Genomic DNA, 27,053 nt, shown 5'->3' with positions numbered 1-27,053 from the left:
GCCGTCCTCTCTGACACATCCACGCGTGCTCTCCTGTCGCTCTCCAGGAATAACACAGAGGAAAAGCAGAGAAGGCCAAGGCTAAACTTTAAGCTCAGCTTCCTGGGGAGAGAGGCAGTCCCCTCCTTCTACACAGAGCACCTGAGGGAAAGCAATGACCAGTGTTAGAGTTGGGGGAAAGCAGAGGGTCTCTGAGCACTCTCTCCACCCTCCCTTCACACACAGCAGTCTTTGTGTATGAAGGGTACTGTGCTGAACTTTGCCCCAGCTTGGAGCCCTGGATAATGTGACATTTTACAAAGGAGTGTTTCCTCCTGTCGCCTACAAGGGTCTGTGGCAGCTTAGAGAGTAGTTTGGGAGCCCCACATAGCTCACCCTGCAGGCATCTCACAACTGCAGATGATGGGGCCTGAGGGATTCCCAAGGTGAACTCCCCTCAGCAGCTCCCCCAGGCCTTTGCTTCTTGCCCCACTGTGGGTTAGGAGAGCACTGTGCTGGCACTGGAGACCTGGCCCTCTCACAGTCTCGGGTCTTGCGTGAGCCTTTCCCCACCCAAAGGCCCATCTTCCCACCAGTGAGTGAGACGGTTGAAGGATGACTTTTCAAGGCAGGTCCTCACATTCTGTGGCTCCTCAGTGACTATGAACCCAGACTGGGACCTCCCTTTTCAGTTGAGAGCCCCAGGGTGACAGTCCTGAGCTGTTGGTTGGGATAAATTGGATTCCAAGATGGGTGTTTACTTTGCTCTTATTTGTACATCAAAGGCTGCGGCATGGAACTCCATTATAGCAAAAGGTGTGCCGCCCAGCCTGGTGACTGGCCACTTAATAAACATTCCAGAACTTACTCCTCCAGCTGTTGTCACCGCCAAAACAGTCACTAAGGGAGTTGAAAAGTCTGTTCCAAATCCTTCTTGGGAATTTCCCCCAAAGCCTGAATCATAGTCTCTAGAATGTCTATAGGGTGACTTTATTGGGGGATGGATTTAACTTTAGGGGAAAAGCCTGAGCTAAGACTAATTAAAAGGTAAGGGGACAAAATAAGGGTAATAATAGAATTAGAAATGGAGCTTGGCTATAAAGGATACTGTGTGTGTGTGTGTGTGTGTGTGTGTGTGCATGTGTGTATGTATGTATGTATGTATAAGACAGAGAGAAAGAGAACATATGATGTGTATGGTTTTAAATAGCTCTAAAGAAAAATTCCACATAAAAAAAAATGTCTCAAGCACTGGCATCATAGTTGAACAAGTATGTAATTGAAAGACAGTGCTAACTGGATGTCTAAGTTCTGGTGTCCTTATCAGAGAATTGGTTTCACTACCTGGGCTTAGTTACAGGCATATTCCAGCTTGGTCAGCTGATGTGCTCAACCTACACTCACGTGTAGGTGTGGCTAAGGTCTCACATGACACTTAGACGGGCAGGGAGAGATCTCAACATCTCTAACTGGAACCTGGAAACCAATTTCTCCTGGAAATAATGGCATAAAGAAAAGGCTAGCTTCTGAAGTGGTGTAGTTCCATTATAGTGTGGATTAACTACACTGGTGTAGGCTGGTCTGAGCCCATATAGCTTTAACTTTGTGTCTGTGGAAAAGTAGGCACAAATTAAACACACAAATGTGTAACCATCCAGAGTATAGCCTACCTGTTACACTAATAGACTGAATTTCTAGTTACATATTATGGTAGGAAGTTGAGAAATCAAGCCTATAACTTAACAGGCAGGTTGTATATAGACAGACATAGAGATACAGATATATAGATTTGTATTTGGACTTATTCTGTTCTCTTTTTTTAAACTGCTTTGTGGCTTTCCTGGCCAGTTCTCATTATCATGGTAGGAACAATGGTTTCTCTCTCTCTCCCTCTCTTTCTCTCTCTCCCCCCCTTCCTCTCTCCTTGCTCCCCTGTTTTCCTCCTTAGTGAAGCTCAGAGGCACCTTCAAAACCATTTGATCCACATCCTTATTTTCTATTCACTTCCATTTTCCAGACCAAAAATTTAGGACCAGAAAGTTTCAGTAACTTGCCCTAAGCCACACTGCTAACAATAGTAGAAGGACTAGCATGTGGTCCAGGGCAGTCCCTTGGAAGCAGACTCCAAGCTAAGTGTTTTGCCTCAAGGACAGCTTGTCCCCCAGTTGGGGTGCTGGCTCAATCCCTTGGAGTGCCGCGGACCAGTCCAGCAGCGGCGGGGAGATCGAGGCAATCTCAGGGATTGAGCGAGAACGAGCACGAGGTGGTCGAAGGATTCGGGCGGAAGAGAAAGAAAGAAATGACACACAGACACACTCTAAGGGAGTGAAAATCTGAGTGTAATTTCTTTCTTTCTCTTCCGCCCGAATCCTTCAACCACCTTGTGCTCGTTCTCGCTCAATCCCTGAGATTGCCTCGATCTCCCCGCCGCTGCTGGGCTGGTCTGCGGCATTGGAGGACTGAGTTGTCTACACAGGGTCAGGTTCCAGAGAAGGGTCCCCAAAGAGAGCTTAGGTTGAGACAGGGGCTAGAAATAAGGGTTTAGGCAGACGCCAAAAGGGACAGATGTTGGCAGGTTTGACTTCAATTCAGTCATGTTCAGTGTATAAAGCACAACATGCAGATGGCTGGAGGAGCTCTGAGGAGAGAGTCATTTTCCTGAGAGCAGGAGATGCTCAGGGAGCTCTCACTGATGAGGTGGTGTGAGCTAGGCCTGGAGACAGCCCAGGTGAGTTCAGAGTTCACCAGAAAGAGCCGGTGGGCTGGTGGGCAGGAGGAATGGTAGGGGCTGATGGGGCTCTGCAGGTGGAAGGGGCTGAGTCAGAGCAAGCCAGCATGTCGTGTTAGGGAGCTGTGGTCTCAAGGAAGCCAAGCCCTTGAAGGGATTAGTTCACCTCTAGGCAGTCTGAGAATAGAATGGAAAAAGTAGATGAGAGGCAAGGAGGCAAAATTGTGATTTCCAGAGGGGTGGTTTGGGAATAGATTTTTCAGAGGTCCACAGACGGGAATAAAGACACTATAGTGTCTGTCTCTGTCTCTCTCAGCCTCTCTCTCTCACATACACACGAGAGTTGTGTCAATTTAAAGATGCCAGTTGCCTGCCCTTAGGAAGACTCTTCCCTTTTTTCCTGGGATAACATCCTTCCACTGTTTTGAAATATTCAAATGCTCCTTTTTTGTAAAGGTGATTGTCACAGAGGACAATTGCTTTTCTTCCATTTTCTTAGTTAGCAAGACAGAAACTAGTTGGTAATACCGTGTTGAACCCCAAAGTCTCCTTTTGGTTTCCTTGCTCTTGGAACCCCCAGACAATATGGGGAATGGTTGGTTAGGGAGGAGTGCCGGCAATGGGGTGGAGGGGGAGGCAGTGCAGCAATCTCTGTCCAGGTGTCTGTGGGAGTGGGGAGGGAGGAGTCAAATGACAGCGATTTCCAGCTCAGTCCCGGGTGGGTGGCTACAGATCTGACTGTGGAGGCGGCTTGGGACTCAGTCTGGTCGTGGGTGTGGAGATACCAGGTGAGACCAGAGTGACTGAAAAACTCCATTTCCTGCTTCTTCCTTCATGGATGCCCCATCAGTTCTTCCTCCCATCATACCCCCAGTCAGCCCAGGTCCATGACCCTTTCTCTGCCCACAGGGACATTGGGGGCAACGAGACAGTGACGCTGCGTCAGACATTTGTGCCTGTACGACCAGGCCCCCGCCAGCTCATTGCCAGCTTGGACAGTCCTCAGCTCTCCCAAGTACATGGTGTCATCCAGGTGGACGTCGCTCCAGCCTCCGGAGGCAGGGTCTTCTCAAACGCTGGAGGTGACAATTCAGGAGAAACCATCCCTATGGCTTCTCGAGGTGGGGCTTAGCCCTGGGCCAGGAGCAATTGGACTGGAGTTTGATGAACATGGACACTGCTTCAAGACAGGCTCACTGCAGAGCAGCCCCCTAGGGGCTCAGGTGGGGAGGCCGGGGCACCTGGAGAGGGGGCTGATCTTCACTTGCACTGGGCAGCACAAATGCTAATAAACTATTTTGTAATGAAGTAGTTATTCTGTCCATCTGTCAGTCCATCCCAGAACAAGGATTATGGCTCCATGGTCTGTACAGGGGATACATGTGGCATTTCTGGTCCTGGAACAGGTAGGTAATATAAGCAGAGAGATGCAAAATAAGAACTGAAAGGAAATGCCTGGAATAAATAACACCATAACTATAATGATGAATATCTTCGATGGGCTCAAAGATTGGATATGAACTGAGGAAAGAATCAATGAACTTCAAGACAGGTCAACAGAAATTTTCAAAACTGAAGTGCAAAGAAAAAAGAATGATAAAACAATAAAATATCAAAGAACTATGGGACATTTACAACAGTGTTGTATATGCATAATAAGGATACCAGAAGAAAAGAAATATTTGCAGCCTGATAATTAATGATAGACACCAAATACAGACCTAGGAAGTTCAGAAAACACCAAACAGGATAAATCTATGCCTATCATTCAAACTGAAAAAAAGAAAAGAAAAAGAAAATTTTGAAAGAATTTTGATAATGAAGGTAGCGAGGTACAAGTTACTTATAGCGGAACAGAAGTAAGAATTATATTGGACTCCAGAAGCCATGCAAACAAGAAGAGATGGAGCTGTTTAATATACTGAAAGAAAAAAGTCCACCAATCTAGACTTCTGATTTAGTAAAATGATCCTGAATACTTTCTCAAACAAAAATTAAGGGACTTTGTCACCAGATCTGACTCGCAAGACATGTTAAGAGAAATTCTTCAGAAAGAAGAAAAACGATATAGGTCAGAAACTTGGGGCAACATAAAGGAAGAACTTTAGGGAAATAAAATTTAAAAGGAAAGTAGCTAGAATTTCATACATGTCCAATGTGGGGTGCTTTGGAACCTCTAAGTAGAGTTCCTGCAGTCAGCTGAATGTGTGGATCACCTCAGAAGACTGATCTTGGGGAGAGACAGGGAGAAACCACGACCTTTAGAAAAGGAGATGCTCCAAATAATGGTTAGTTCCATTAACTGCCTGTAAGGTAGCAGGACAGGTAATTCCGTCAACAAAGTCTGTACGCTGTGTGTCAGGCGCTGTCTGGGGAGATGGAAATAGGGAGAGACCCCAGGAAGGGTGACAAGGAGACAGGCCAGCAAAACAATTACGTTAGACTGAACTAGGACAGAAATTCAAAAGAAAAACTTTTATCGGTTTATTTTCAAACTGTGATTTTTTTAAAAAAAGACATCAAACAGGGCCTCTCTGGTGGCACAAGGGGTTAAGACACAACCTATGAAGCTATCAGCAGCCACCGCAGCAAGGGTTCGATCCCCAGCCAGGGAGATACCCACATGGCTCAGCAGACCTCGACATCACAGAACAGTATCCAAAAAACGACCTCCAGTTTCACCATACAGAGAATACCAGGTTAACGATCTCACAAATCTTTTCTCACACTGTTGTATTCCTTTCTAAAGGGCGAGCGCCCTCTCCTGCTCTGTAAAGGCGGCGGCTGAATCTTTATTGGAAGCGCCGAGTCACCTGGGAAGGCACTGCAGGGGCTGGTTTGGGGGCTGGGACTTCAAAGGGCGAAGGCGACGAGGAGGGCAAGGAGATCTACAGACTAGGAGGTCCAGCCTTAGAGATGGCCGCGACTTCTCTGTAGCCCCCACCAAGCAGGCAGGTTCCAGGACGGCTGAGCCCGCGGTCACCACAGCCTGGCAGGACCGCGGCGGGCTCGGCCCGGCCGGCGCGGCGTGGCCTGTGGCGCCGCGTCACGGGACCGCCCGCCCGCCCATTGGCTCCCCGCCGCCGCCGCCCTTTCCCGGAGCAGGAAACCGGCCCGGAGCCGGAAGCGAGGTGGCGCTCGGCTGCGAGCCTGCGGCGGCGCGCGAACTGGGGGCCCTGGTGCCAGCGTCGCTTGCCACCTTCGCCAGTGGGGCTCCGGGCCCAACTAAAGGCCTCCAGAGTTCCGGGGGCCTGTCCCTAGAAGGTCTCTGAGCCGGGTCGCCAAGTACCCGGCGCAGCTCGAAATAACCGAGGCGCCGAGGCCCACCAGAAGCCCCGCCCCTAGTAGGAGCTGGAAAGCTTCGTCGTGGCGGAAGGAACCTGAAGGGACTGCCCCTGCGATGGGGCCCTAGGCCATGGGTACGCCCGCGGGGGCTGGCCCGGCTGCCCTGCGCTTCGCCGCTGCCGCCAGCTGGCTTGTGGTGCGCAGACGCAGCGTGGAGCACTTTCCGCGAGTATTAGAGTTTCTGCAATGCCTGCGCGCTGCTGCCCCGGGCTTGGTTCGCTACCGGCACCACGAACGTCTGTGTATGGGCCTCAAGGCCAAGGTATTGGAGCCAGCAGGACTTGGAAGAGCGGGAGAGGGGAGGGGTGGGATGCGGGAATCTGACAACAACGACGTTTTGAGGGGGGATCCAGTTGGAAAAGGGCAGCTTACCCCGAAGTAGAGATTTTGAGCTCAGTACGGTTCACAGGTCGTGGTGGAGCTGATCCTGCAGAATCGGCCTTGGGCCCAGGTTCTCAATGCCCTGCATCACCATTTCCCTGAATCCGGACTTGTAGTGCGGGATCCCAAAGCCGTGAGTAACCCCGGGAAGAAATACTAATCTCAGTTAACAGTTGTAACAGAATTACTCATCCCAGCCACTGTATTCTGGTCCCCTAACTCCCTTTAACTCCTTACCCTCAACAGACAAAGCAGGATCTGAGGAAGATTTCAGAGGCACGGGAAACCTTTTGCCAGCAGGTGAAGCAGCTAGCAGAGGGCCCTGTAGATTTGACTTCAAAGCTGCAGGTGAGACTGGCTCGTTTGTTAGTTGCCATGTGGCTATTTTGTCTAGTCCTCTCCTGACCTGCTTCTTCCCCACCTGCAGGATCTTGCACAAGAATATGGGGAATCCTTTCTTGCTGCTATGGAAAAGCTGTTTTTTGAATACTTGTGTCAGCTGGAAAAAGCACTTCCTGCACTGCAAGCACAGCAGGTTTTATTGGGGCAAAACACAGAAGGGCAGAGTGTGGGGTAGTTTTATCAAAAACAGTGGTTTTCATGCCTCTCTCCCTGCCCACAGCTTCAGGATGTGCTCAGTTGGATGCAGCCTGGAGTTTCTATCACTTCTTCTTGTGCCTTGAACCATTATGCGGTGGACATGAGGTGGCCACTACCAGGTACCAGGACCATTTGGGCATACTAGGAATTTGGGAGTAGGGTGTTTAGCCTTTTGAGACAACCCATTGGAAGGGTTACATGGATCTGAGGCACAAGAAACCAGGCAGAGTTCATCTATCATCTGTTCTCTTTATAAGGAGATTCCTTTTCTTTTCAGAGTGCTCGCTTACTGATTCAGTGGACATGACAGAGCCCATGGAGCAGAGTCCTCAGCAACCAAGATTAGCACTCCACAATCCTCTGCCAAAAGCCAAGCCTGATCCATACCTTCCTCAGGGAGCAGCCTTAAGGAAGCACCCAGAACTTTTAGCTGGCCACCACTTCAATCTGGCCCCTCTAGGTCGGAGAAGAATCCAGTCCCGATGGACATCCACTAAGGGAGGCCATAAGGAGCGCCCCACAGTCATGCTGTACCCCTTTAGGAATCTGGGTTCACCAACCCAGGTCATATCTAAACCTGAGGAGAGAGAAGAACAAGGGACGCACATGGCAGATCCAGCAAGTGCTGTGGGCAAGAGAACAGGTTCCACTGCCAAGGGCCCGTCCCAGACACTAGGTGAAAGAGCACTGGAGAGCCCAGTTGACCTGTTTGCCTCAGAGCAAAAGGAGTGAGTGGTACAGAGTTGCTTCTCCCTACCAACAGCACATCCTCGCCTGCTTTCCCTTCACCCTATCTTCTTTGCTTGCTCCCACTTCAGGAATTGCATGGATGATCCCATGAACCCCGTAAGACTGTCGTTATCGCCCCCTAGGACGATGACACCAGGTAGGTTTCCTGAGTTGGGTCTAGGTCGGACGCCTCATCTTTTGGATTCTTGAGGGCCCATGTTCATCTAGAAGAGTAGTTTGATTTGTTTCTTTTTTGCAGTGTGTCTTCCATCTCTGTGCAGCTCTGTCATTACCATAGGGGACTTGGTTTTGGACTCTGACGAGGAAGAAAATGGCCAGGGGGAAGGAAAGGTGAGTAGGAAGGACTAGGAAGTTGGGAAAAGGGATGGGCAGAACAAAATCGAGAGACCCACATGCTCCAGAACATGGAGGGCTCAGGGAATGGTTCCAGGTGGTGACAGGATCTCCCTGCTCCCTTCTCTGCAGGAGTCTCTGGAAAACTATCAGAAGACAAAGTTTGACACCCTGATCCCCACCTTCTGTGAATACCTCCCCCTTCTGGCCCCAGTGCAGCCCGTCCTATGACCATATAGACAGCTCGAGACACTGGTGATAGGACTGGAGTACCCTCTGCTTGTCTCCTTCCTCCTCAGCTCTACACAGTTTATTGGGAATACAGTGAAAGCCCAGTGGGTGGCCTGACTACACATTGCTCAAATTACTTTGTATGTTTAGTGATTATTTTGGATTTATTGAAACACTGTTTTGGGTATGAGGAGGGGAATGAAGGCTGCTTTAAGGTCAGAGTGTGGCATTCCTTAAAAACAGAACTGGCTTCTCTACGGCTAAAAGCATAGAAAGGAAATTTCCTTTGGCTATTCTGAAAATATCTGTGTGTGTGTCTTCATGCCAGAATACACTTTGTACATTCTCATGCTGCTATGTTACCTGCTGGGGGTCGGGACACTAGAAAGAAGACATTTCATGGGGAAAGTACTCATTGTCCTTGCTTCTGCGGAGCCAACTGGTGGGGTGCTGCTTGCAGCACCCAGATGCCGGGCCTTGTTCAAAAACTTCAGAATCTCTTTACATCATTGGATTGCTCTTTATTACAGTATTTGAATGTATAAACACTTTCTCTGAGCTTTCTACTCATAATGAAAGTGATTAACAAAATATGATTCTTAAAGCCTACCTCTTCCAGACTAAGGCCATATAAAACACTTATATGTGAACCAGCATCTTTACCGCTTATCTTCAGGATGCTGGGTCCTCAGATTTTGAATTGATTATCTTACTTTCCTCAGCCTTTCTTCTTTATTTCCTCCCCATTGAGTGCCCTAGGCACTTGTGCAGACAGAAAAGTACAAGATTACTGCAGGAGCCCTCAGGAGTAAGGTACCAGGAAATAATGAGTAATAAGGAGCTGGCACAAGTGAGAAGCCCACTTGGGACGCCCTATGGTGGGTGCTGATACCTTGGGAAGGCAGAGCTGCCAGGGTCTAGCTCGCCTCACTGAAGATGGGATTCACCTGCTGGGTGACACGGATGAAGGTAGTTCTCCGGCTCAGCTCCTTCAGCTTAGCTGCCCCCACGTAGGTACATGTGGAGCGGACGCCTCCGAGGATGTCCTGGATGGTATATTTCACGTCCCCTTTAAAGGGCACCTCCACTGTCTTTCCTTCAGAGGCCCTTAGAGTAGGAAAAACTCCTGAATTCCTTAAGCCCAGTGACTCTTCCCCAGTCTCTAGCATTCTGACCCGGTTTACCACTTTTCTCCCAAGAACTGTACCATCCATCTCCCAGCAGCCACCCACTGCTGCTGGCCTCCATGTGTACCTGTAGTCAGCTACGCCCCCAGGATACTTCTTCATGGCCACTTCAGAAGTCATTCCATAGAAGAGTTTGTACTTCTTGCCATTTCTCTCGATGAACTCACCACCTGACTCACTGTGCCCAGCCAGCATGCCACCCAGCATCACAAAGTCAGCCCCTGCCCCTGCCAGCATCAAGAAGGGAAAGAGATGAATCTGTCTAGGTACCCACATGTCCACACTCAGAAGCAACTCCTACCAAATTCTCAGTCCTGAAAATGAATCTACCATTTCCCTGGTTTTGTTTCCCTGGCTGGTCCCTCATCCCCACAGGCCTGTTCTGCCCTGTCCTCTACTCAGTGAGCCGGATTTCCTCATGAATTTAAAAAGAGAAATCTGGAGATGCTCTGCCTGGCTTGTGCTCTCTCCTTGCTACACTTGCCATCTTCTAGTCATTTCCTTTTACTGTGCCCAGATGAGCATGACTAACTACCAGTGTCTCAAGAGAAAAGTTTTCCAAGATTATTGTGAGCAGGGATCCTCTGGGAAGCTGTGGAATTGCAAGTTTACAGCCCTACTCCCCAAAGCCAAATCTGACATCTGGGGTGGGGCTCAGGCATTGTCCAGCAATCCAAAGGATGGTGAGATGGTCCTGGAGCATACCTGCAGCCTGCTGGCTTGACCAGGTGACATCATAGGCTTCAGGGTGACCAGTTAATATTACAGAATATGAGTGGTTTCCTTAGCCTTTCTAGCCTGATCCTAAACCCTCAGAGGTGGTCCATCCTTTTCTACAGGATCCTCCCATTGTGCCCTCTCAACATCCTTACCAAAAGCCTTAGCCACATCCCCGGGACAGCTGCAGCCTCCATCCTGCAAAATAAGGACCTCTATGAAAAGAGCATGGATTCCATCAGCCCACCTCAGAACTAACAGGAACCTTGGAGTCCTTATTCACCTCTGCCACAGCCTCCATACCCAGCAGAAAACCAGATGTTTTGGAAACTGCATACTCTGCCCTGCCCTTGGGACTTACTGAAATGATGTGGCCTTTAAGGCCATGAGCAGCGTCTGCACATTCCATCACTGCGCTGAGCTGTGGGTATCCCACTCCGGTTTTCGTCCTGGTGGTACACATAGAGCCTGAGAAGAACACAAGAAAGAGTAAAGTACTCCACCGGTGTTTGCTGATGAAAGGGTAGCCAGTGGCCCCCCAAGAACTAGATTACCTTGTCCAATACCCACTTTGATGATGTCAGCCCCAGAGAGGATCAGCTCTTCCACCATCTCTCCTGTTACCACATTCCCTGCCTGAGACAGAGCAATCAAAACAGCATTCTTAAGTTTGGAAATAAGAGAAGCAGTGGCTTGGTATGTCTGAGACATGATTTTGCACTAGTAGTATAAAGAAGGGTACCTGGGTTCCCTCTCCTGGCCCCTCTGCAGACTTCTAGAACAACCATTTGAAAGAGTGCTGCCTCCCACACTGAGGTAGGGAGTAAATAGCCAGTGTCGCTGTTGCACTGAGGTAAAGCTGGGATCCAACTAGACCAAGCTCAGATCTGGTTTACAGTAGATTTATCTCCCTCTCCCTGCCAGGAGACCCAAACATATCCTGTCCTTAAGCTGTCATGACTTCAGGGAAAGGGGGAAGACTTGATATTGAGACTAAATATTCATCTGCACAACACTTTGTTTTTACTGGACAATACAGAGACGCCCTAATGCTGTGAGGAAAGTGAAGCTTTGTTATCACTCCCCCAAGTTTATCAAAACAATAAAGCATCATTTCATGTGACCCTCTGTATGACTGCAGTACATGTCCCTATCAGTGGGCAGGTATATATGTACCACAGGTGTGTATGGTGCAAAATATCCCATCATGGTGGGATAAATATCCCATTGCGGTGCAGGGACATCACCTGCATCAAAAATTTTAGCATGGAACCATGGATTTTCACTCAGCGACATGATTAAATAAGTCATACTGCAGCAGGGGAGACATACAAAAAGGCATGGAAGGAGAGGGAGAGGAGTACATCAACCACAGGGTAACAGAAACATACCATGATGGTGTGGCTGGGGAAGCACTTCCGCACATCCTTGACAAACTCAACAAAGTGTTCAGAGTAGCCATTTGCCACATCCAGGCAGATATATTTCACCTGGGGAATAGCCTCCAAGATCTCTTTCAGTTGCTCAAAGTCAGAAGAGCTTGTGCCTGAGCTGACAGCCAGATTCTGTGGGAGCAACAAAGGCCTTAGCCTGTGGCATATGGAGGCAACGGCTGGTCCCCAGGAAGTAAAAAAAAAAAAAACAAAAGAGGGACCTCCCAGGTGGTGCAGGGATTAAAGTCTCAGCACTATCAAGCTTTTGCCAGCCACTGCAGCCCAAGTTCAGTCCCAACCAGGGAGTAGACCCCCATGGCACAACAGACCTCTCCAGTCTTGCCTGCTGCTCCCCTCAGCAGTGTATTTCAGTAGATATGCCTGTTCTGCCCCCCACTCTGTCTCTGGTGAATCCTTTCACCCCTGCACCTCTGGCCTACACCCCAGTTCTTGTATGCATAAATAAATATAAATCTTTTTGAAAAAAAAGATTATGGGCCTCCCCGGTGGCGCAGTGGTTGAGCGCTGGGTTGCGAAGCTGCCCAGCCTCTGCAGTGCTGGTTTGATCCCCGGCTGCTCCCGGCCACCAGAGGAGAGTCCCACATGGCACACAGACCCTCTCCTGCCGCCCGCTGCTCCCCTCAGCAGTGTACCTCGGTCCTGCCTGCTCTGTTCCCCGCTCTGGCTCTGGTGAATTCTCTCACCCTCCCGCGCTTCTGACTGTACCCAGTGCTTGTATAAATAAATAAATAAATAAATAAATAAATAAATAAATCTTAAAAAAAAAAAAAAAAAAAAGATTACTGGAGGGCCTCCCCAGTGGCGCAGCAGTTGAGCACTGGGTTGCGAAGCTGCTCGCAGGCTCTGCAGTGCCAGTTTGATCCCCGGCCGCTGGGTGAGGATCCCACATCGCACGCAGACCTCTCCTGCCGCCCGCTGCTCCCCTCAGCCGAATACTTCATCAGTCTGCTGTTCTGCTCTCCGCTCTGGCTCTGGTGAATTCTCTTACCCTCTCATGCTTCTGACTGTACCCAGTGCTTGTATAAATAAATAAATAAATCCTTTTTTTTTTTTAAAAAAAAAAGATTACTGGAAAACTGGGATGAAGAAAGGACCATGGTAGACCCAGTGTTACCTCTAGACAGTCAGGATTCTGGCTAGCAAACTCTTTCCACTGCTTGAGGTTGTAGTATTTATGGACAGCAGTGAAGAGGGAGAACTAGGGAGAAGAAAAAGAGTTGTCAAAAAGGAAAGAATTTTATAAAAGTCACTTTTTCTAGACGCAGACCTTTATACCATTCTAAGGGAGAAAAGGACTGCAAGTTTGCAAGAAGTCAGGATTAAGTTAGAATTTTTAAGTCAATCATTATTCTCCCTACAAAGAAATCCCAATAGGGCTTTTACCATAAACTGATTCTTGTCAAATACTCCCACCAAAGTACTAAGTCATCTGGACTGGATTTCACCTGCCAGCACATACAGTGCTTCTATCTTAAAGGATGACAAGGACAAGCTGCTGGTGCAGTGGGACAAGTGGTTGGTAGGAGTCATGAAGAGGCTGAACAGAGCCCATGTCTGCAGCAGACTCATCCCTCCTACTATGGTAACCTGGTACTGCACTAACCAATTTTTGATATCTTCTGGTCTCTTTAACAGTAATAATTCAGTGGGTCTAAATGCTCATAAAAGGTCAGGCCTTAAAGCTAACAGAATGAGTAAAGTACTATCATAATCTTTATCTCCACTACAATGAAGCAAAAATTTTCTTGCGATATGACCAAACTGCAAAGTTTTTCAACCAAGTTCAAATTCTTGTATACTTTAGCTCAGCAAATCGCAAGCAATACAGTAATATTTTGAGAAAGGCACCCAAAGGCTACTGTGAACATTGGCACTTTAAAGATGCAGGTATACAAACAAGAGGCAGCAGGTGACTGCGACAGCACAAATCTTGCAACTGTCAAGAAATAAAAGGATGTCACATACAAGCCAGCAACAGCTCCTGCTATACTCAGAGATCACCATCATCAGTGCTACCAGCAGAAGCTTATATTGAATTCTGCTTTCTCAGTAACACTTTGCTCTTAACATGCTGAAAAAGAAAAATCACTCTAGTTGGTAAGCTGACTGTCAACATACTGGCATAGTGTGGTATGATGAACACATCCAATTACACAGCAAGCTAAAGATCTAGAAAAGATGCTTGCCTGCATCTAATCTTTCTATTATTACTGTGAGACTTGGCTCTATCTCTAAAATCTGATTTCTTCAGCACTCATCAATGGTACTGAAAAGACAGTCTCAACATAAAGCATCAAAACAAGGTCCATTAGGGCCTCCCCGGTGGCGCAGCGGTTGAGCGCTGGGTTGCGAAGCTGCCCACGGTCTCTGCGGCGCCGGTTTGATCCCCGGCTGCTCCCTGGCCACCAGAGGCGGGTCCCACATGGCGCGCAGACCTCTCCTGCCGCCCGCTGCTCCCCTCAGCAGTGTACTTCGGTCCCTCTGCCTGCTCTGCTCCCCGCTCTGGCTCTGGTGAATTCTCACTCCCTCCCACGCTTCTGACTGTACCCAGTGCATGTAAACAAAAACAAAAACAAACAAACAAATTAATTAAAAACATGCCTCTATAAAAAAATAAATAAATAAATAAAAAACAAGGTCCATTATTACAGCATGACTGTTAATGTTCAAGTCAGACTCACCATTCCCCAACCTTATGGACACAACACACAGACAGTGGTCAACAGCAGGATTCCTAAGCAGTTAATGAATGACAACAGCAAAACAGTACTAAAACTGCATGACTATCAATTTCAGAAAAATGACAACACATTCCATAAAGACTTACAGCAATCAAAAATAGAGAAAGGGAGATGAAGTCCTTAAGACTAACAGCCACAAGTGGTAACAGAATCCATCAAGCAGCAGGGCTACACGGATTAACCAGAAGAGTGCATATGTTCTCGGGGTGCCTAGAGTAACTACCTCCATGTAGATAGTTCTGACTACAAGTACAGAAGCAGGTAATATTGCTGACAGGAGCACCATCTTCCATTTTGAAAGTGAACAATAACCTGTATATAAGAAAAAAAAATTCCATTTTGGGCAGATCCCAAATACTCCCAGGACCTAGGGCTTAAAATAAATTAGCGGGAGATTAAAATAAATGAGGCATAAAAGAAAATCAAGCTGATTCTCTCTAGAATCTTCGAGTTAGGAATTTTTTAATGCTCTAACTGTATTTAGTTTCTGGACTAAAACAGTGAATGCTTAGTATCCTGAACTGTGCTGTAGTGGAGAGATGCATGTGATGTGGAGGAGGTGGGTGGTAGGAAGAGTTGGCAGGATGAATCTACTACTGGATAGGAGAAAAGGGAAAGTTCTCATATCAGAAAAATGAGGGCAAAACTTAAATCTCAGTAACTCAGATGTTTCTTTGAACATCGGATAAAAGGGCCTTAGTCCTGGGAGTGAGGGGGTAAGAATTAGAGCACCTTTACTTTTAACTGCCAGAGAGCTTATGTGGAAAAAGGATGGGGATGCAGATACCTCTGCAAACAGCTTACAAAACTGGGCATAACTGAGGAAGGAGTTTGAGGGAAGTCCTACCTTAGAGAGAACCTTGGCCATCTCAAAGGTGCCTACAGTATCCATATTGGCAGCAATAATGGGGATCCCATTGTACATCTGCTTGGAGTTGCGAAATGAAAAGGATCTTGTGAGATCCACCTGCAGACACGAACAGGAAACTGAACATTTCATTAAAAAAAAAAAAATACTGTTAAGTCCTATAACAAACATACTGGCATAATGTGGCATGATGAACACATCCAATTACACAGCAAGCTAAAGATCTAGAAAAGATGTTTGCCTGCATCTAATCTTTCTATTATTACTGTGAGATTTGTACTCCTCTTGAAGGAATACAAGAGTCAGTGTATTTTTCAGTCCTGGCCCAGAAGGAGCTTGAATGAAGGAGCAACCAGGGAAGCAGGCTCACCTCACTTCGTGACTTAAGAGTGCTGCGTTTGGGGCGCAACAGGACATCCTTGAAGTCCAGTTTGATGCCGCTGTCAATGTGAGGCATGTTGTGGGCCTACAGGTCTCGAGGAATCTGAAGGCAGGAAGGTGGGAAAGGTTAGGAGCGTAAGTTGAACCATTCTCCCCCTAGGCCTAATGCGCAGTTGGGGCTAGTGGCAGAGTTCATCCCTCTCCTCGCTTAAACTTGGAAGATCGGGGCATAGGTTAAGACGTTGGTCCCTCAAGACTGTCACCTCTGACCCATCCCATGATTGCGATTACTCTCGATGTCTCCATCCCAGGTACTATTTATTGGAGCAAAAAACTGGGATGGAGTCATGAGTGGTCCTAAAAAGGTGCATTATTTATCCTGCTACTCTTCCTTTTCCCTGTCCCTGCAAAGAGCAGTTGGAATAAGAGGTTGATTTGGGAGGGCTAGAAGTAATGGGGGGCGGGGGGGGGGGTAATCCCACAACCAGCTTCCGGAATAAGGGTACTCACTTCCTGTCGCCTTGGCCCAGGTGGCAGTTGACCCGCAGCGCCCCTTAGCAACTTTCCTCGCGCGACCCCGCAAAGGCTTCTGGGTCACAGAAATAAGCTCGGCTAATTGCCGGCGAGTCCGATTAGTCCAGCAATGGCAGCTTCCGGGGGGGCCTTGTGGGTAACCAAGTTCACACACTGAGGTTGCCGTTAGAGCTGAGGCACTGGGGACTACAACTCCCAGGGTGGAACGCGCGGGACGGCCCTTTGGCCTAAGAGTTCGCTCAGCCCCTTTCCACGAGCCCGGGCTCGCCAGGGACTCTGAGACTCGCGGGAGGGTCACCTCTGCCGTAACTAAGCTGACCGCCTTCTTTTCACTCACGACGCCATTGAAGCGAAACGTGGAGCACTCCTGGGCCTTTCGGGAACGCGGTGGGAAGAAGGCCGGACTAGGGTGGGTGGGGCCAGATCATGACCCGGAAGCAGAACTGACTCCCGCAGGCAGAGTGCTGGGAAGCGGCGGCGGCGACCGCAGCGGTAGAAGCAGGAATTTATCTGTGTGCAGCCCCAAACTGGGAAGAAGATGCTTATTAAAGTGAAGGTGGGAGCACCTCCAGCCTTGGCAAGGCGCAGTGGTACTGGGCTGACCGCCGTGCCTTTGGGAGGAGCAGGGAAGGCGAACCACGCCTTTCCAGAGCCTGGAGGGCGCTGACAACCTCAAGGCGCTGCGCGAGGGGTGATGGGAAATTAGGGGGCCCCTAAGGGGCTTTGAGAGCGGGGGACTGGCTAGCCGACGACCCCGGGGTCTCTGCTCTTCCCGCTTTCCTGCCAGGGCTGCCCCAGAAGGAGGCCACCTTTGTCCGGTGTGTCTGTACTCGAAACCCTGCGGTCCTAGAGAAGGTCTAGCAGCAGCTTGAATCCCCTGTCTCGGATTTTTGGAATCAGCCCTGATCTCCTTTCTTCATGTTTGGGAGTCTGCTGCTTCCACCCCCCCCCCCAACATAGGATGCTTCCGAGCATTCCCCAAAACGTTGGCGGGGGGATGCAGGGGCTTCGAAGGGCCTAGACTAAGCTTTTGTTGGTTGTCGCCAAGCTGTAGTATCTCAGCCCACCTTCAGGAATCAAAGCTGGGAATGTTACCGGGCAGCACCCGCCTTTCTGAGCCGGGCATCCTGGACCAGCCTCACTTCTTGACTGAGGCAGGTTAGTTCCTAGGGCCCTAGTTCTTGTTACTAGCAGTGTTTTCTTTAACTCCATATCTCAACTCCCATGGTTCTTTTTTCACCAGTTCCTAGCCCTCATTAGTCCTGTCTGCTGTTACTTCTTTTGTACCTTCAGACAGAGACAAAACTAAGAATTCATGCAGAGTAATGTTAGTTTGCCCTTTTTACTGCTTTTTACTTTTTACTTTTATCGTTAGTGTATCCTTAGTGTATTTACCATACATAATAACCATTCTAAACCTTCTCTTCAGTCCTTTCTCTTAAGGTTGAGACCAAACAGCATGTTTAAAATCATTTTCAAACTTTGATTAGTGACCTATAAAAGAGTCACTGATTGTGAAATCAAAGAATGAGTCAGTGGGTCACAGGCAACCCACAATTAAAAAAAAGAATAGAATTATTGGTATATTCCTGGGTGAGAGTATTTTTTGTGACATGTTTATCCATCTTGCATGTGTATTATACATGTATGTGTTAATAGTTAATGTATTTCTTAATATGTATATCTTAATATGGGTCACTGTCAAAATATAAAAAACACTAGCAAGATAAATGCTTTTGTTTTTTCAATGCCTATGGCTTGTAATATCCTCTTAGTACACTCTTCATCCAAAGAGAAGATTACTATACTTGTGTTCAAGTATAGTAAACGTTCAAATCCCAACCTACACTCAAAAACTTATGTCCCGTACAGAAAGCTTACTATGTCAGATATTTTCAGTTCTATTCTGTTTATTGCATAACCCTCTAATGGGTTAAGATCTGCATTAAAAAGAATACTGTAATCTAGATGGGCTTCTAACCTTTAAAGTGCTTAATCATTTGGGGATCTTGTTCAAATGTTGCTTCTAATTAACTGGGTCTGGGATGAGACCCTAGACGCTGCACTTTTAACATGCTCCCAGATGGCTTGACAATTGATGCAGAGTAATGTTAGTTTGGCCTTTTTTAACTAAGTTATGCTTGTCTGGGGACTACAGTTTGAGTAATGAAGCGCTAGATTTGGGTTCTTTATTTGAATCCATCTTTATTTAGTACTTCTCTCAAATTCTCTCTCTTTTCTCAAACCACTTTCCTTTCTGTTTCTCTATCCTCCATCTCTTTTTTTAATGCATGTCTTTATTATATGTTAAATACATTTAAAAGCAATTAGTTGTTAATTACTATGGAAATGATAATGTTTTATTAGGATTCCTTTGCAAATTTTTCTTCAGCTGTCATCTCCATGTAGCTAGCTTAATTCTTCTGTATCTCTTTCTGCAATCCTTAACAAGTAAATCCCTTTTGAGTTAAATATTCTCTGGATAGCTCATTTCCATTGCTCAAAAATTAAATACATCATCTTATGTCATTTTCCCAGTACTCATCGCATACATTGTGCCCATCATTCTGCCAAGTGTCTGGAACCCAGTTTGTTTGAGTCATTTTCCTTATAGAACTTAATTTTTCCCTTGACAATCTTTGTGCTTCATTTTCTTTCCATTCTCATTACCCTTATTTAGATCTGGGGTCTCATGAACTTAATTTTTTATTTCTCTGTGATACCTTTAACCAAGTTTTTCTACTGCTATACTCCCTCCAAAATTTAGAGTCTAAACCAAGACATGATATACAGAATCATAGTGTACAGCTTTTCTTTAAACTTTCATCATATTACTCCCTAGCCCCAGATCCTGCACTGATAACCTTGGCAGATTACTTTGGGCAACTTTCTGAGCCCCAACTTTCAATTTTTTTTTTAACATAGAATAAGGCAAAAGTTCTTAATGTTCAATTCACCCATGGAACCACAAGATGTAGAACATTTTTACCCCTGCACTCTAAAAGATCCATAGGTTAATTGTGCTTGTTTTATAATTTTATATAAATGGGATTATATGACATACAGTTTTTGTGTCTGGCTTTTTTCACTCAGTATTATGTCTCTTGTCCTTACCAAGTAGTATTCCATTGGATGACTGTATCACAATTTATTCATCCATTCTTCTATTGATGGGCATTTGGATTGTTTCCAGTTTCTGGCTATTATGAATAAGGCTCCTATAACACTGTTATACAAGTCTTTTTGTGGACATGTTTTCATTTCCTTTGGGTAAATACACAGGAATGGAATTACTGAATCATGTGGTAGATATTTGTTACTTTAAAGCAAACTGTCAAATAGTTATCTAAGGAGTTGTACCATTTTACATACCCCCATGCTATGAATGAATGTTCTAGCTGCTCTGTACCCTTGCTTAGTCATGTTAGTATATTATTAGTTAGTATACATATTAATATTTTTATTTTAGCTATTATAGTGGGTGAGAAACGTCCTCTCATTCAGGTTTAAAGTAATCATTGTTGTTTTTCACACACATCAGCACTTTGTCATTGTACCTTGTGTTTGGACAATACTATTCAGGATGACACTTCCTTATATGTTGGTTTGTTCTGTTAATTGTATGTCTCATTGTTTCTTGGTTGTAAATCTTCACCTTAAGAAGCTTCTTGGCAAAGGCTGGATCACTTCATTTCTCTCATGTTCTTCGGGTGCCTAAAGCAGTATCTTGGACTTAGGTGTTCATCATAGTGTTGTTAAATAGCAGATCAGGTCACGATGACCAGATCTTAAGGAAGAAACCAATGTGACAAGATATATTAAGAGTATCTTTTACAATTGTTCAATTACTTTAAAAAGTAATTTTTATTGTGACAATTTCAAACAGACAATCCTTTACCCAACTTCAAAAATTATCATCACCTCATGACTAATCTTATTTGTATTTATCAACTTTTGTCAATTGAGGTTCTATGAAACAGATTCATAAAAGAACTTTTTGGGCCTCCCCTGGTGAGCGCTGGGTTGCGAAGCTGCCCGCAGCCTCTGCAGTGCCGGTTCTATCCCCGGCTGCCAGCGAGGGTCCCACATGGTGTGCAGACTCTCCTGCCGCCCGCTGCTCCCCTCAGCAGTGTACTTCGGTCCTTCTGCCAGTTCTGTTCCCTGCTCTGGCTCTGGTGAATTCTCTTACCCTGCCGCACTTCTGACTGTACCCAGTGCTTGTATAAATAAATAAATAAATATTTTTTTTAAAAAAAGATTCCTTTAAAAAAAAAAAGAACTTTTTTAACATAACCATGATTATCATGCATAAAAAATGAACAGATTCCTTACTATCATCAGATTTACTCTATTGTCTCATTTTCTGTATTTCATTCAAATCTGGATCCCACTAAGATCCACACACTGCAATTGGTTGCTATGTGTTTTAAGCCTTTTTAAATCAGCATTTCCTCCTGTTCCCTGTTTTTGTTGAATAAAGAAGGTTATTTGTCCCATATAGTTTGCTACAGTTGGATTTTGATGATTACATCCCTATGTTGTCTTTTAATATATTCCTCTTTCCTCTATATTTCTTGTCAATTGGCAGTAAGATCTAGAGACTTGATTTTTTTTTTTTATAGAGGTATGTTTTATTTATTTGTTTGTTTATTTATTTATTTATACAAGCACTGGGCACAGTCAGAAGCACGGGAAGATGAGAGAATTCACCAGAGCCAGAGCGGGGAGCAGAGCAGGCAGAAGGACCGAAGTACACTGCTGAGGGGAGCAGCGGGCAGCAGGAGAGGTCTGCGCGCCATGCGGGGCCCTCCTCCGGTGGTCGGGGAGCAGCCGGGGATCGAACTGGCGCTGCAGAGGCTGCGGGCAGCCTCGCAACCCAGTGCTCAACCGCTGCGCCACCGGGGAGGCCCTTGATTAATTTTTTTTTAAAGATTGATTTATTTTATTTGTACAAGAATCGGGGTACAGGCCGGATTCACGGGAGGGTGAGAGGACTCATCAGAGACAGAGAGGGGAACAGAACAGGCACACTGACAAAATACACTGCTGAGGGGAGCGGCAGGTGTAACAGGAGAGATCTGCGGTGCCATGTGGGACCCTCGCCTTTCAGCCGGGATCGAACCGCCACTGCAGAGGCTGCGGACAGCCTCATAGTGCTGTGCTCAACCGCCTGCACCACCAGGGGAGGCCCTTGATTAATGTTTTATGCATTTTCATGTGAGAATCATTCATGATGGTGGTGATGTGGTATGCACTTACATCAGATTGTTTTACCTTATATGATGTTAGTTTCCTAGAATATTAAATTAGAAGTTACAAAATGTGGGTATTCTAAATTCATTGTTATCTAATATATTAATAGTGCTTGAGCAGTGTCCATTATGGAAGCCATTAGCCACATGGGCTGATGAGCAGTTTAAATACAGATCAGGTATTTCAGATGAAAATTTATCATCTGAATTGAGATGTGCTCTAATTTTGACATACACGGGATTTTGAAGATTTAGACAAAATAAATAAAATACATTAGCAGTTTTTATATTGGTTGCATGTTGAAGTATTTTGAATATATTAGGTTTAAGAATACTAACATTTCGGGCCTCCCCTGGTGGCACAAGCAGTTGAGTGCCATGCTGTGAAGCTGTCCACAGCCACTGCAGTGCGGGTTTAATCCTGGCCTGCTGGCGACGGTCCCACATGGTACAACAGACCTCTCCTGTCGCCCCACTGCTCCCCTCAGCAGTGTATTTCATCAGTCTGCCTGTTCTGTTCCCTGCTGTGTCTCTGGTGAATCCTGTCACCCTCGTGCGCATCTGGCCTGTACCCCGGTTCTTGTATAAATAAATAAATAAATCTTAAAAAAAAAAAGAATAAAATTTCACTGTTAAAAAATGTGGCTAAGGGGGAAAAGGGTGGGTGAAAAAATGTGGCTACTAGTTTATTTTATTTTATTTTTTTTATAGAGGCATGTTTTATTTATTTATTTATTTGTTTGTTTGTTTTTGTTTATACATGCACTGGGTACAGTCAGAAGCGCGGGAGGGTGAGAGAATTCACCAGAGCCAGAGCGGGGAGCAGAGCAGGCAGAAGGACCGAAGTACACTGCTGAGGGGAGCAGCGGGCGGCAGGAGAGGTCTGCGCGCCATGTAGGACCCTCCTCCGGTGGCCGGGGAGCAGCCGGGGATCGAGCTGGCGCCGCAGAGGCCGCGGGCAGCTTCGCAACCCAGCGCTCAACCACTGCGCCACCAGGGAGGCCCTACTAGTTTATTTTAAATTGTGTGTGTGGTTTGTGTTGCATTTCTGTTTTTACTGGACAGTACTGTTTTACAGAATTGTTTCCTTACACTCTCAGCAAGGATATTGTTTTAAGAACATTTTTCCCCTTACAGTATATTCATGGTACTGAAAAAGGGAAAATACAGACAAACACATATTATAGATATTTAAATATGATTTATAATTAAAATCACCTATAATCTTACAACTCAAGATAAAAACACTGATACTTATATCCACCCAAACTGAAAGCACATAGGGCCTCCCCGGTGGCGCAGTGGTTGAGCGCTGGGTTGTGAAGCTGCCCGCAGCCTCTGCGGCGCCGGTTCGATCTCCGGCTGCTCCCCGGCTACTGGAGGAGGGTCCCACATGGCGCGCAGACCTCTCCTGCCACCCACTGCTCCCCTCAGCAGTGTACTTCGGTCCTTCTGCCTGCTCTGCTCCCCGCTCTGGCTCTGGTGAATTCTCTCACCCTCCCGCGCTTCTGACTGTACCCAGTGCATGTATAAACAAAATGAACAAACAAATAAATAAAATAAAATAAAACATGCCTCTATATAAAAAAAAAAAAACCAAACTGAAAGCACATAAATGCACGTAGAACTTTTTTTTCCCACAAGGTTGGAATTGTTATTCTAAACATTATTTACAAACTGTAATTTTCCCTCCATGTTTGTGCCGTAATTTAGTTAATCCTCAACTATTGGATGTTTAGATAGTATATCTAATTTTTCAGTGCTAAAAGGCAGTGATAACCTTGTTATAGGTATATTTTGGGACATAGTCGTGATTTCGCCTGAGGTGGTGTTGCTGGGACACCATATCACCAGGTTGCTGACTGAATACATTGATGGGCTTCTACTGTCAATCTCAGAAACAAAAGAGCAGTCACAGAGTTTTAGATCTTACAGTCCAGTAATTTTTTTTATTATTATTTTTTTTAGTGTCTTTAGGTGCAATCCTCTTACTCTTAGAGCAGTTTCAGGTCTTAGAGTCTTTTTTAGACTCTAAAATTTTTTATTAAATCAGAATGAACATTTGTTTATAATATTTATGTGAGAAAGGAAATATATGTCCATTTAAACCCTCCCCTCAGTCCTATGCTCCTTCTCAAAGATAATCGCTATTATAAGAGATATTTGTATACTTTTAATTTTTGTTCGTGTACATATATACATACATATAGGATATGATAAATACATTTATATTTTTTCATGTTGGCATATAAACTGTTGCTTAAAATATATATAATTCTCTGCCATAGTTCAATAGTTTTCTTTTTAATATACATTAGGCAGTTTTTAATGTTTTGCTTTTACAAATGATGCTGCAGTTAACCTGATATGTTTCTGTTGGATACACATTCTTTCAAGAGTTTTTGCATTTAAAATTTTTCTGACGAGTCTTTGTGTTTAAAGTATTAAAGTCAATTAAGTGAAATAATTTGTGAGCAGTGCAGAATTGAAGACTTTTCATTTTGTCAGGAAAGGGCCTTTAAAAATTACCCTGAAAATCACTGTCATTTCATTAAAGGACATTCTAACACCTGAATATATATATATTTGATTTCATGAAAATCTCTCTGTCATCGTTTTTCTCTTCTTATCATAGGGTCTTGAAAATTTTCACACAGAGATAGAAACTTGAGTTGAAACTGTTTATTTATACTTTTGCATTAAAAAGGTAAATCCAAAGGAGTGACTCTTGCATTTTTGGGACACATACTTAGAATCATTCCTGAGATTGAGAAGTAGTTTCTAAGTGCTTTCTTCATGCTGGTCTGTGTGAATGTAAATGGAAACCACGTGCTGTTTTGTGAACCTCCCATAGGAGAATACATTGGATCCCAATACTAGATCCACCAGAATCAGGCAGTACTGAGTACAAAGCTAAAAGCTCAGACACAGGCCAGAGCATCTGCGTTTAGATCCACATTCTTCTTTTCACTTCTAAGGCAGGCCTATTTTCCTCTTCTATAAAAATGGTGATAGTAATAGTACATATCTCATATATACTTATAAAGGTTAAATATATTTATGTATGTAGGACACTCCGCATAGGGGCCTCCCTCATGACTCAGGGGTTAAAGTCTCAGCGCTATCAAGCTGTCACCAGCCACTGCAGCATGATTTTGATCCCCGGCCAGTGAGCTAACCTCATGGCACAGCAGACCTCTCCTCCTCGCCCGCTGCTTCCCTCAGCAGTATATTTCAGTTCAGTGAAAGATGTAGTAGTGATTCTGTTCTGCTCCCCTGCCTGTTCTGCTCCCCACTCTGTCTCTGGTGAATCCTCTCATCCCCCACCCCTCTGACCTATACCCTGATCCTTCTATGCATAAATAAAAATAAATCTTTAAAAAAAAAGACACCCAGCAGAGTTTCTGACTTGCAAAGTGTTCAGTAAATGCCGACTGTGACTGTGATTATTACTTGATTGTTGGCCTATTTATCCCCTCCACAATATTTACTGTGTGTTTTGTGCTTAGATTAAGAAGATGAATAGTCTTTAGGAAGTTGGAGTGCAAGTTGTAGAGTTTACTATTTAAATAACAACCGTAATAGGTATTAAAGTGCTTTGGGGACAAGTCATTGATCTTATATTAAAGAGTTCTTAGAGGTTTAAGAAAGAGTGGGGAGGATATGGCAACAAGGAAACAGAAGTAAAAAAAAGTCCTTAAATTAGACAGTATATGGTATGCATGTGGTCTGGGTTATAGTAGACTGGTGCTGGTAGAGATCAAAGAGCAAGGGCAGATAGGACTGAATGGTCATAATCTCTATAAGTATCGGGTCAGTCTATTGTGTTCAGATATCACAATATCCAAACACAGCCCTTAACCTATGAAAGAAACCAGGAAGACCAGAGCTGCGATTTAAGATTTATGTAGAAGTTTAGAGAAATGGAAGAACAGAATATTGAATTCTAGTGCCAGTTAAAAAACTGGGCAGAAATGATCACTGGTGTCCTTGAGAACTCTTTGAATTGTCTGCATGTTAATTTTTAACACTGATAATATAAAACAAGGTTTTTCTAACTCAAAGGAATACTTTCCTTAGGATACTTCTCATTGCTGTCTTATCCAAAGGAATGCCAGTATTCTCAAGGGTACTAGTGGGGTGGGATGTGAGATGACCTGTAGGATTAAGAAGGTAAGGAGGTTCTCATAATATTGCCCTACTAAAGTTGTCCGTAGTCTAAAAATGTTTGATGGATACAGTTATGATCAAAGACTTCTGACTCTTTCAAAGCAACTTTGCTGAGAATGTCTCCCAGAGACCAGGACAGGATGTTTTACCTATGAGACAAATTGTATATTGGGCCAGAAGAATTCATGAAACCTTTGTTTATTTCAGACGCTGACGGGAAAGGAGATTGAGATTGACATTGAACCCACAGACAAGGTAATATATATCCAACACCTCTTCATGCCTGTCTCCCTACCATGTGCATTTGCTTGGATATGCTGATTTACTTAGTTCTTTTGTTCTCATACTATCTGCATAGCGTTTGTTCATTTACACTTCCATGGTCCTACCCCTGAGCACTTATACCCTTAAAGGTGGAGCGAATCAAGGAGCGTGTGGAGGAGAAAGAAGGAATCCCCCCACAACAGCAGCGGCTCATCTACAGCGGTAAACAGATGTGAGTTTGGAATGGGAATGAGGGCATAGCAAGCTTATGGGAAGATCAGAAAGCAATTGCTGTAGGTGGAGCAAGCCTGCCTCCTTTTTCTTGGTGCCTTGAACTCCTTGGCATTTTGGTGAAGCTCGTGAACCCCTTCTCACAATAAGATTTTTGCAGACATAAAACACAGTTACAAAAGAAACTAATATACCTATCAAAATACTAAAACAAATTTGTGATATAGTAATATATATGCTTCTTTATTAATACATTAAGATCTAATTACCATACTTTTGAAATATTTTGAAGATAGCTGCATGTAGTTGTGACATGATTGAATATATCCAATTTCTATTGTTAATAGTTACCCACATAGCTGATACCAGTGTGGGTTTTTCCTGTGTTTAAAATTGAAATAAATATGAAATTTCAGGAATTCATAAAGATAAAGGTGTAATTTTTTTCTCATCAAGACACCACCATCACCAAAACGCCAGGTGAAGAGTCCTGTTCTAGATGGTATTTCTAATCTTTTAAAATTTTTTTGGCCTCCTTTTCCTTTAGGAATGATGAGAAGACAGCAGCTGATTACAAGATCCTAGGTGGTTCAGTCCTCCACCTGGTATTGGCTCTGAGAGGAGGAGGTGGTCTTAGGCAATGATGGACCCTCCCTCCATTTTACCTCCTTTACCCTGTCGGTCAGAATGAGACATCATCTATCCTCTCACAGCCTGGGACACCAGAGCCACTGACCCCTCTCCTGGATGCCCAGTCTTGTGTGTCTACTGGTGGGAGACTGTGAGGACCCCAGGATGCATTGTTCCTGGCCCAAAAGGCCCTACCTGGCAATTGGGTTTTAGTTTGCAGTCCTGTGTGCTTCCCTCTCATGGCTATGTCCCATTGTCAATAAAATATTTCTTGGCC

General features: G+C 45.2%; 4 protein-coding genes across 10 annotated transcripts in view; 3 read left to right on the top strand and 1 right to left on the bottom strand.

Moving 5' to 3' along the window:
* The window catches only part of TGM1 (transglutaminase 1), a 14,362-nt gene extending 10,347 nt beyond the window's left edge, over window positions 1–4,015 (top strand). The window contains exon 15 of the mRNA XM_037503133.1: window positions 3,617–4,015. Coding sequence (XP_037359030.1) covers window positions 3,617–3,839 — 223 coding nt within the window. The 3' untranslated portion in view covers window positions 3,840–4,015. The remainder of the gene's footprint in view (window positions 1–3,616) is intronic.
* On the bottom strand, window positions 2,445–16,700 carry GMPR2 (guanosine monophosphate reductase 2). 4 transcript variants are annotated; one of them, XM_037503137.2, is made up of 11 exons: window positions 16,206–16,691; window positions 15,685–15,798; window positions 15,294–15,413; window positions 12,820–12,903; window positions 11,643–11,816; window positions 10,806–10,887; window positions 10,613–10,719; window positions 10,407–10,449; window positions 9,602–9,761; window positions 6,425–9,454; window positions 2,445–4,104 (listed from the first exon to the last, which is right to left on the bottom strand). In XM_037503137.2, the coding sequence occupies exons 2-10, from the start codon at window positions 15,769–15,771 to the stop codon at window positions 9,265–9,267; spliced, it is 1,047 nt and encodes a 348-aa protein (XP_037359034.1). In that variant the 5' UTR covers window positions 15,772–15,798; window positions 16,206–16,691; the 3' UTR covers window positions 2,445–4,104; window positions 6,425–9,264. The 4 variants fall into 4 exon arrangements, with proteins under 4 accessions (XP_037359034.1, XP_054545388.1, XP_054545395.1 ...); XM_054689413.1 differs by having other exon boundaries at window positions 6,425–9,761; window positions 16,206–16,700; XM_054689420.1 differs by lacking the exon at window positions 16,206–16,691 and having other exon boundaries at window positions 6,425–9,761; window positions 15,294–15,433; window positions 15,685–15,721.
* Window positions 5,845–11,898, top strand: TINF2 (TERF1 interacting nuclear factor 2). 2 transcript variants are annotated; one of them, XM_037503135.2, is made up of 9 exons: window positions 5,845–6,314; window positions 6,462–6,566; window positions 6,680–6,781; window positions 6,861–6,968; window positions 7,056–7,152; window positions 7,311–7,761; window positions 7,852–7,919; window positions 8,022–8,113; window positions 10,374–11,898. In XM_037503135.2, exons 1-9 carry the CDS (start codon window positions 6,123–6,125, stop codon window positions 10,416–10,418), a joined length of 1,260 nt encoding a protein of 419 aa, XP_037359032.1. In that variant the 5' UTR covers window positions 5,845–6,122; the 3' UTR covers window positions 10,419–11,898. The 2 variants fall into 2 exon arrangements, with proteins under 2 accessions (XP_037359032.1, XP_037359031.1); XM_037503134.2 differs by having other exon boundaries at window positions 8,249–10,412.
* On the top strand, window positions 16,247–27,053 carry NEDD8 (NEDD8 ubiquitin like modifier). 3 transcript variants are annotated; one of them, XM_054689436.1, is made up of 5 exons: window positions 16,263–16,785; window positions 17,278–17,383; window positions 25,859–25,906; window positions 26,065–26,147; window positions 26,694–27,053. In XM_054689436.1, exons 2-5 carry the CDS (start codon window positions 17,318–17,320, stop codon window positions 26,788–26,790), a joined length of 294 nt encoding a protein of 97 aa, XP_054545411.1. In that variant the 5' UTR covers window positions 16,263–16,785; window positions 17,278–17,317; the 3' UTR covers window positions 26,791–27,053. The 3 variants fall into 3 exon arrangements, 2 of the variants coding, with proteins under 2 accessions (XP_054545411.1, XP_037359038.1); XR_008549697.1 differs by lacking the exon at window positions 26,694–27,053 and having other exon boundaries at window positions 16,247–16,785; window positions 17,278–17,387; window positions 26,010–26,106; XM_037503141.2 differs by lacking the exon at window positions 17,278–17,383 and having other exon boundaries at window positions 16,267–16,785.

The sequence above is a fragment of the Talpa occidentalis genome, unplaced genomic scaffold (assembly GCF_014898055.3).
Source record: "Talpa occidentalis isolate TD23 unplaced genomic scaffold, MPIMG_talOcc4v2.1 talOcc4.11, whole genome shotgun sequence".
NCBI classification, from domain to species: domain Eukaryota; kingdom Metazoa; phylum Chordata; class Mammalia; order Eulipotyphla; family Talpidae; genus Talpa; species Talpa occidentalis.
The sequence above is the reverse complement of the archived record's forward strand: the minus strand, read 5'-3'. Positions and strand labels throughout refer to the sequence as shown.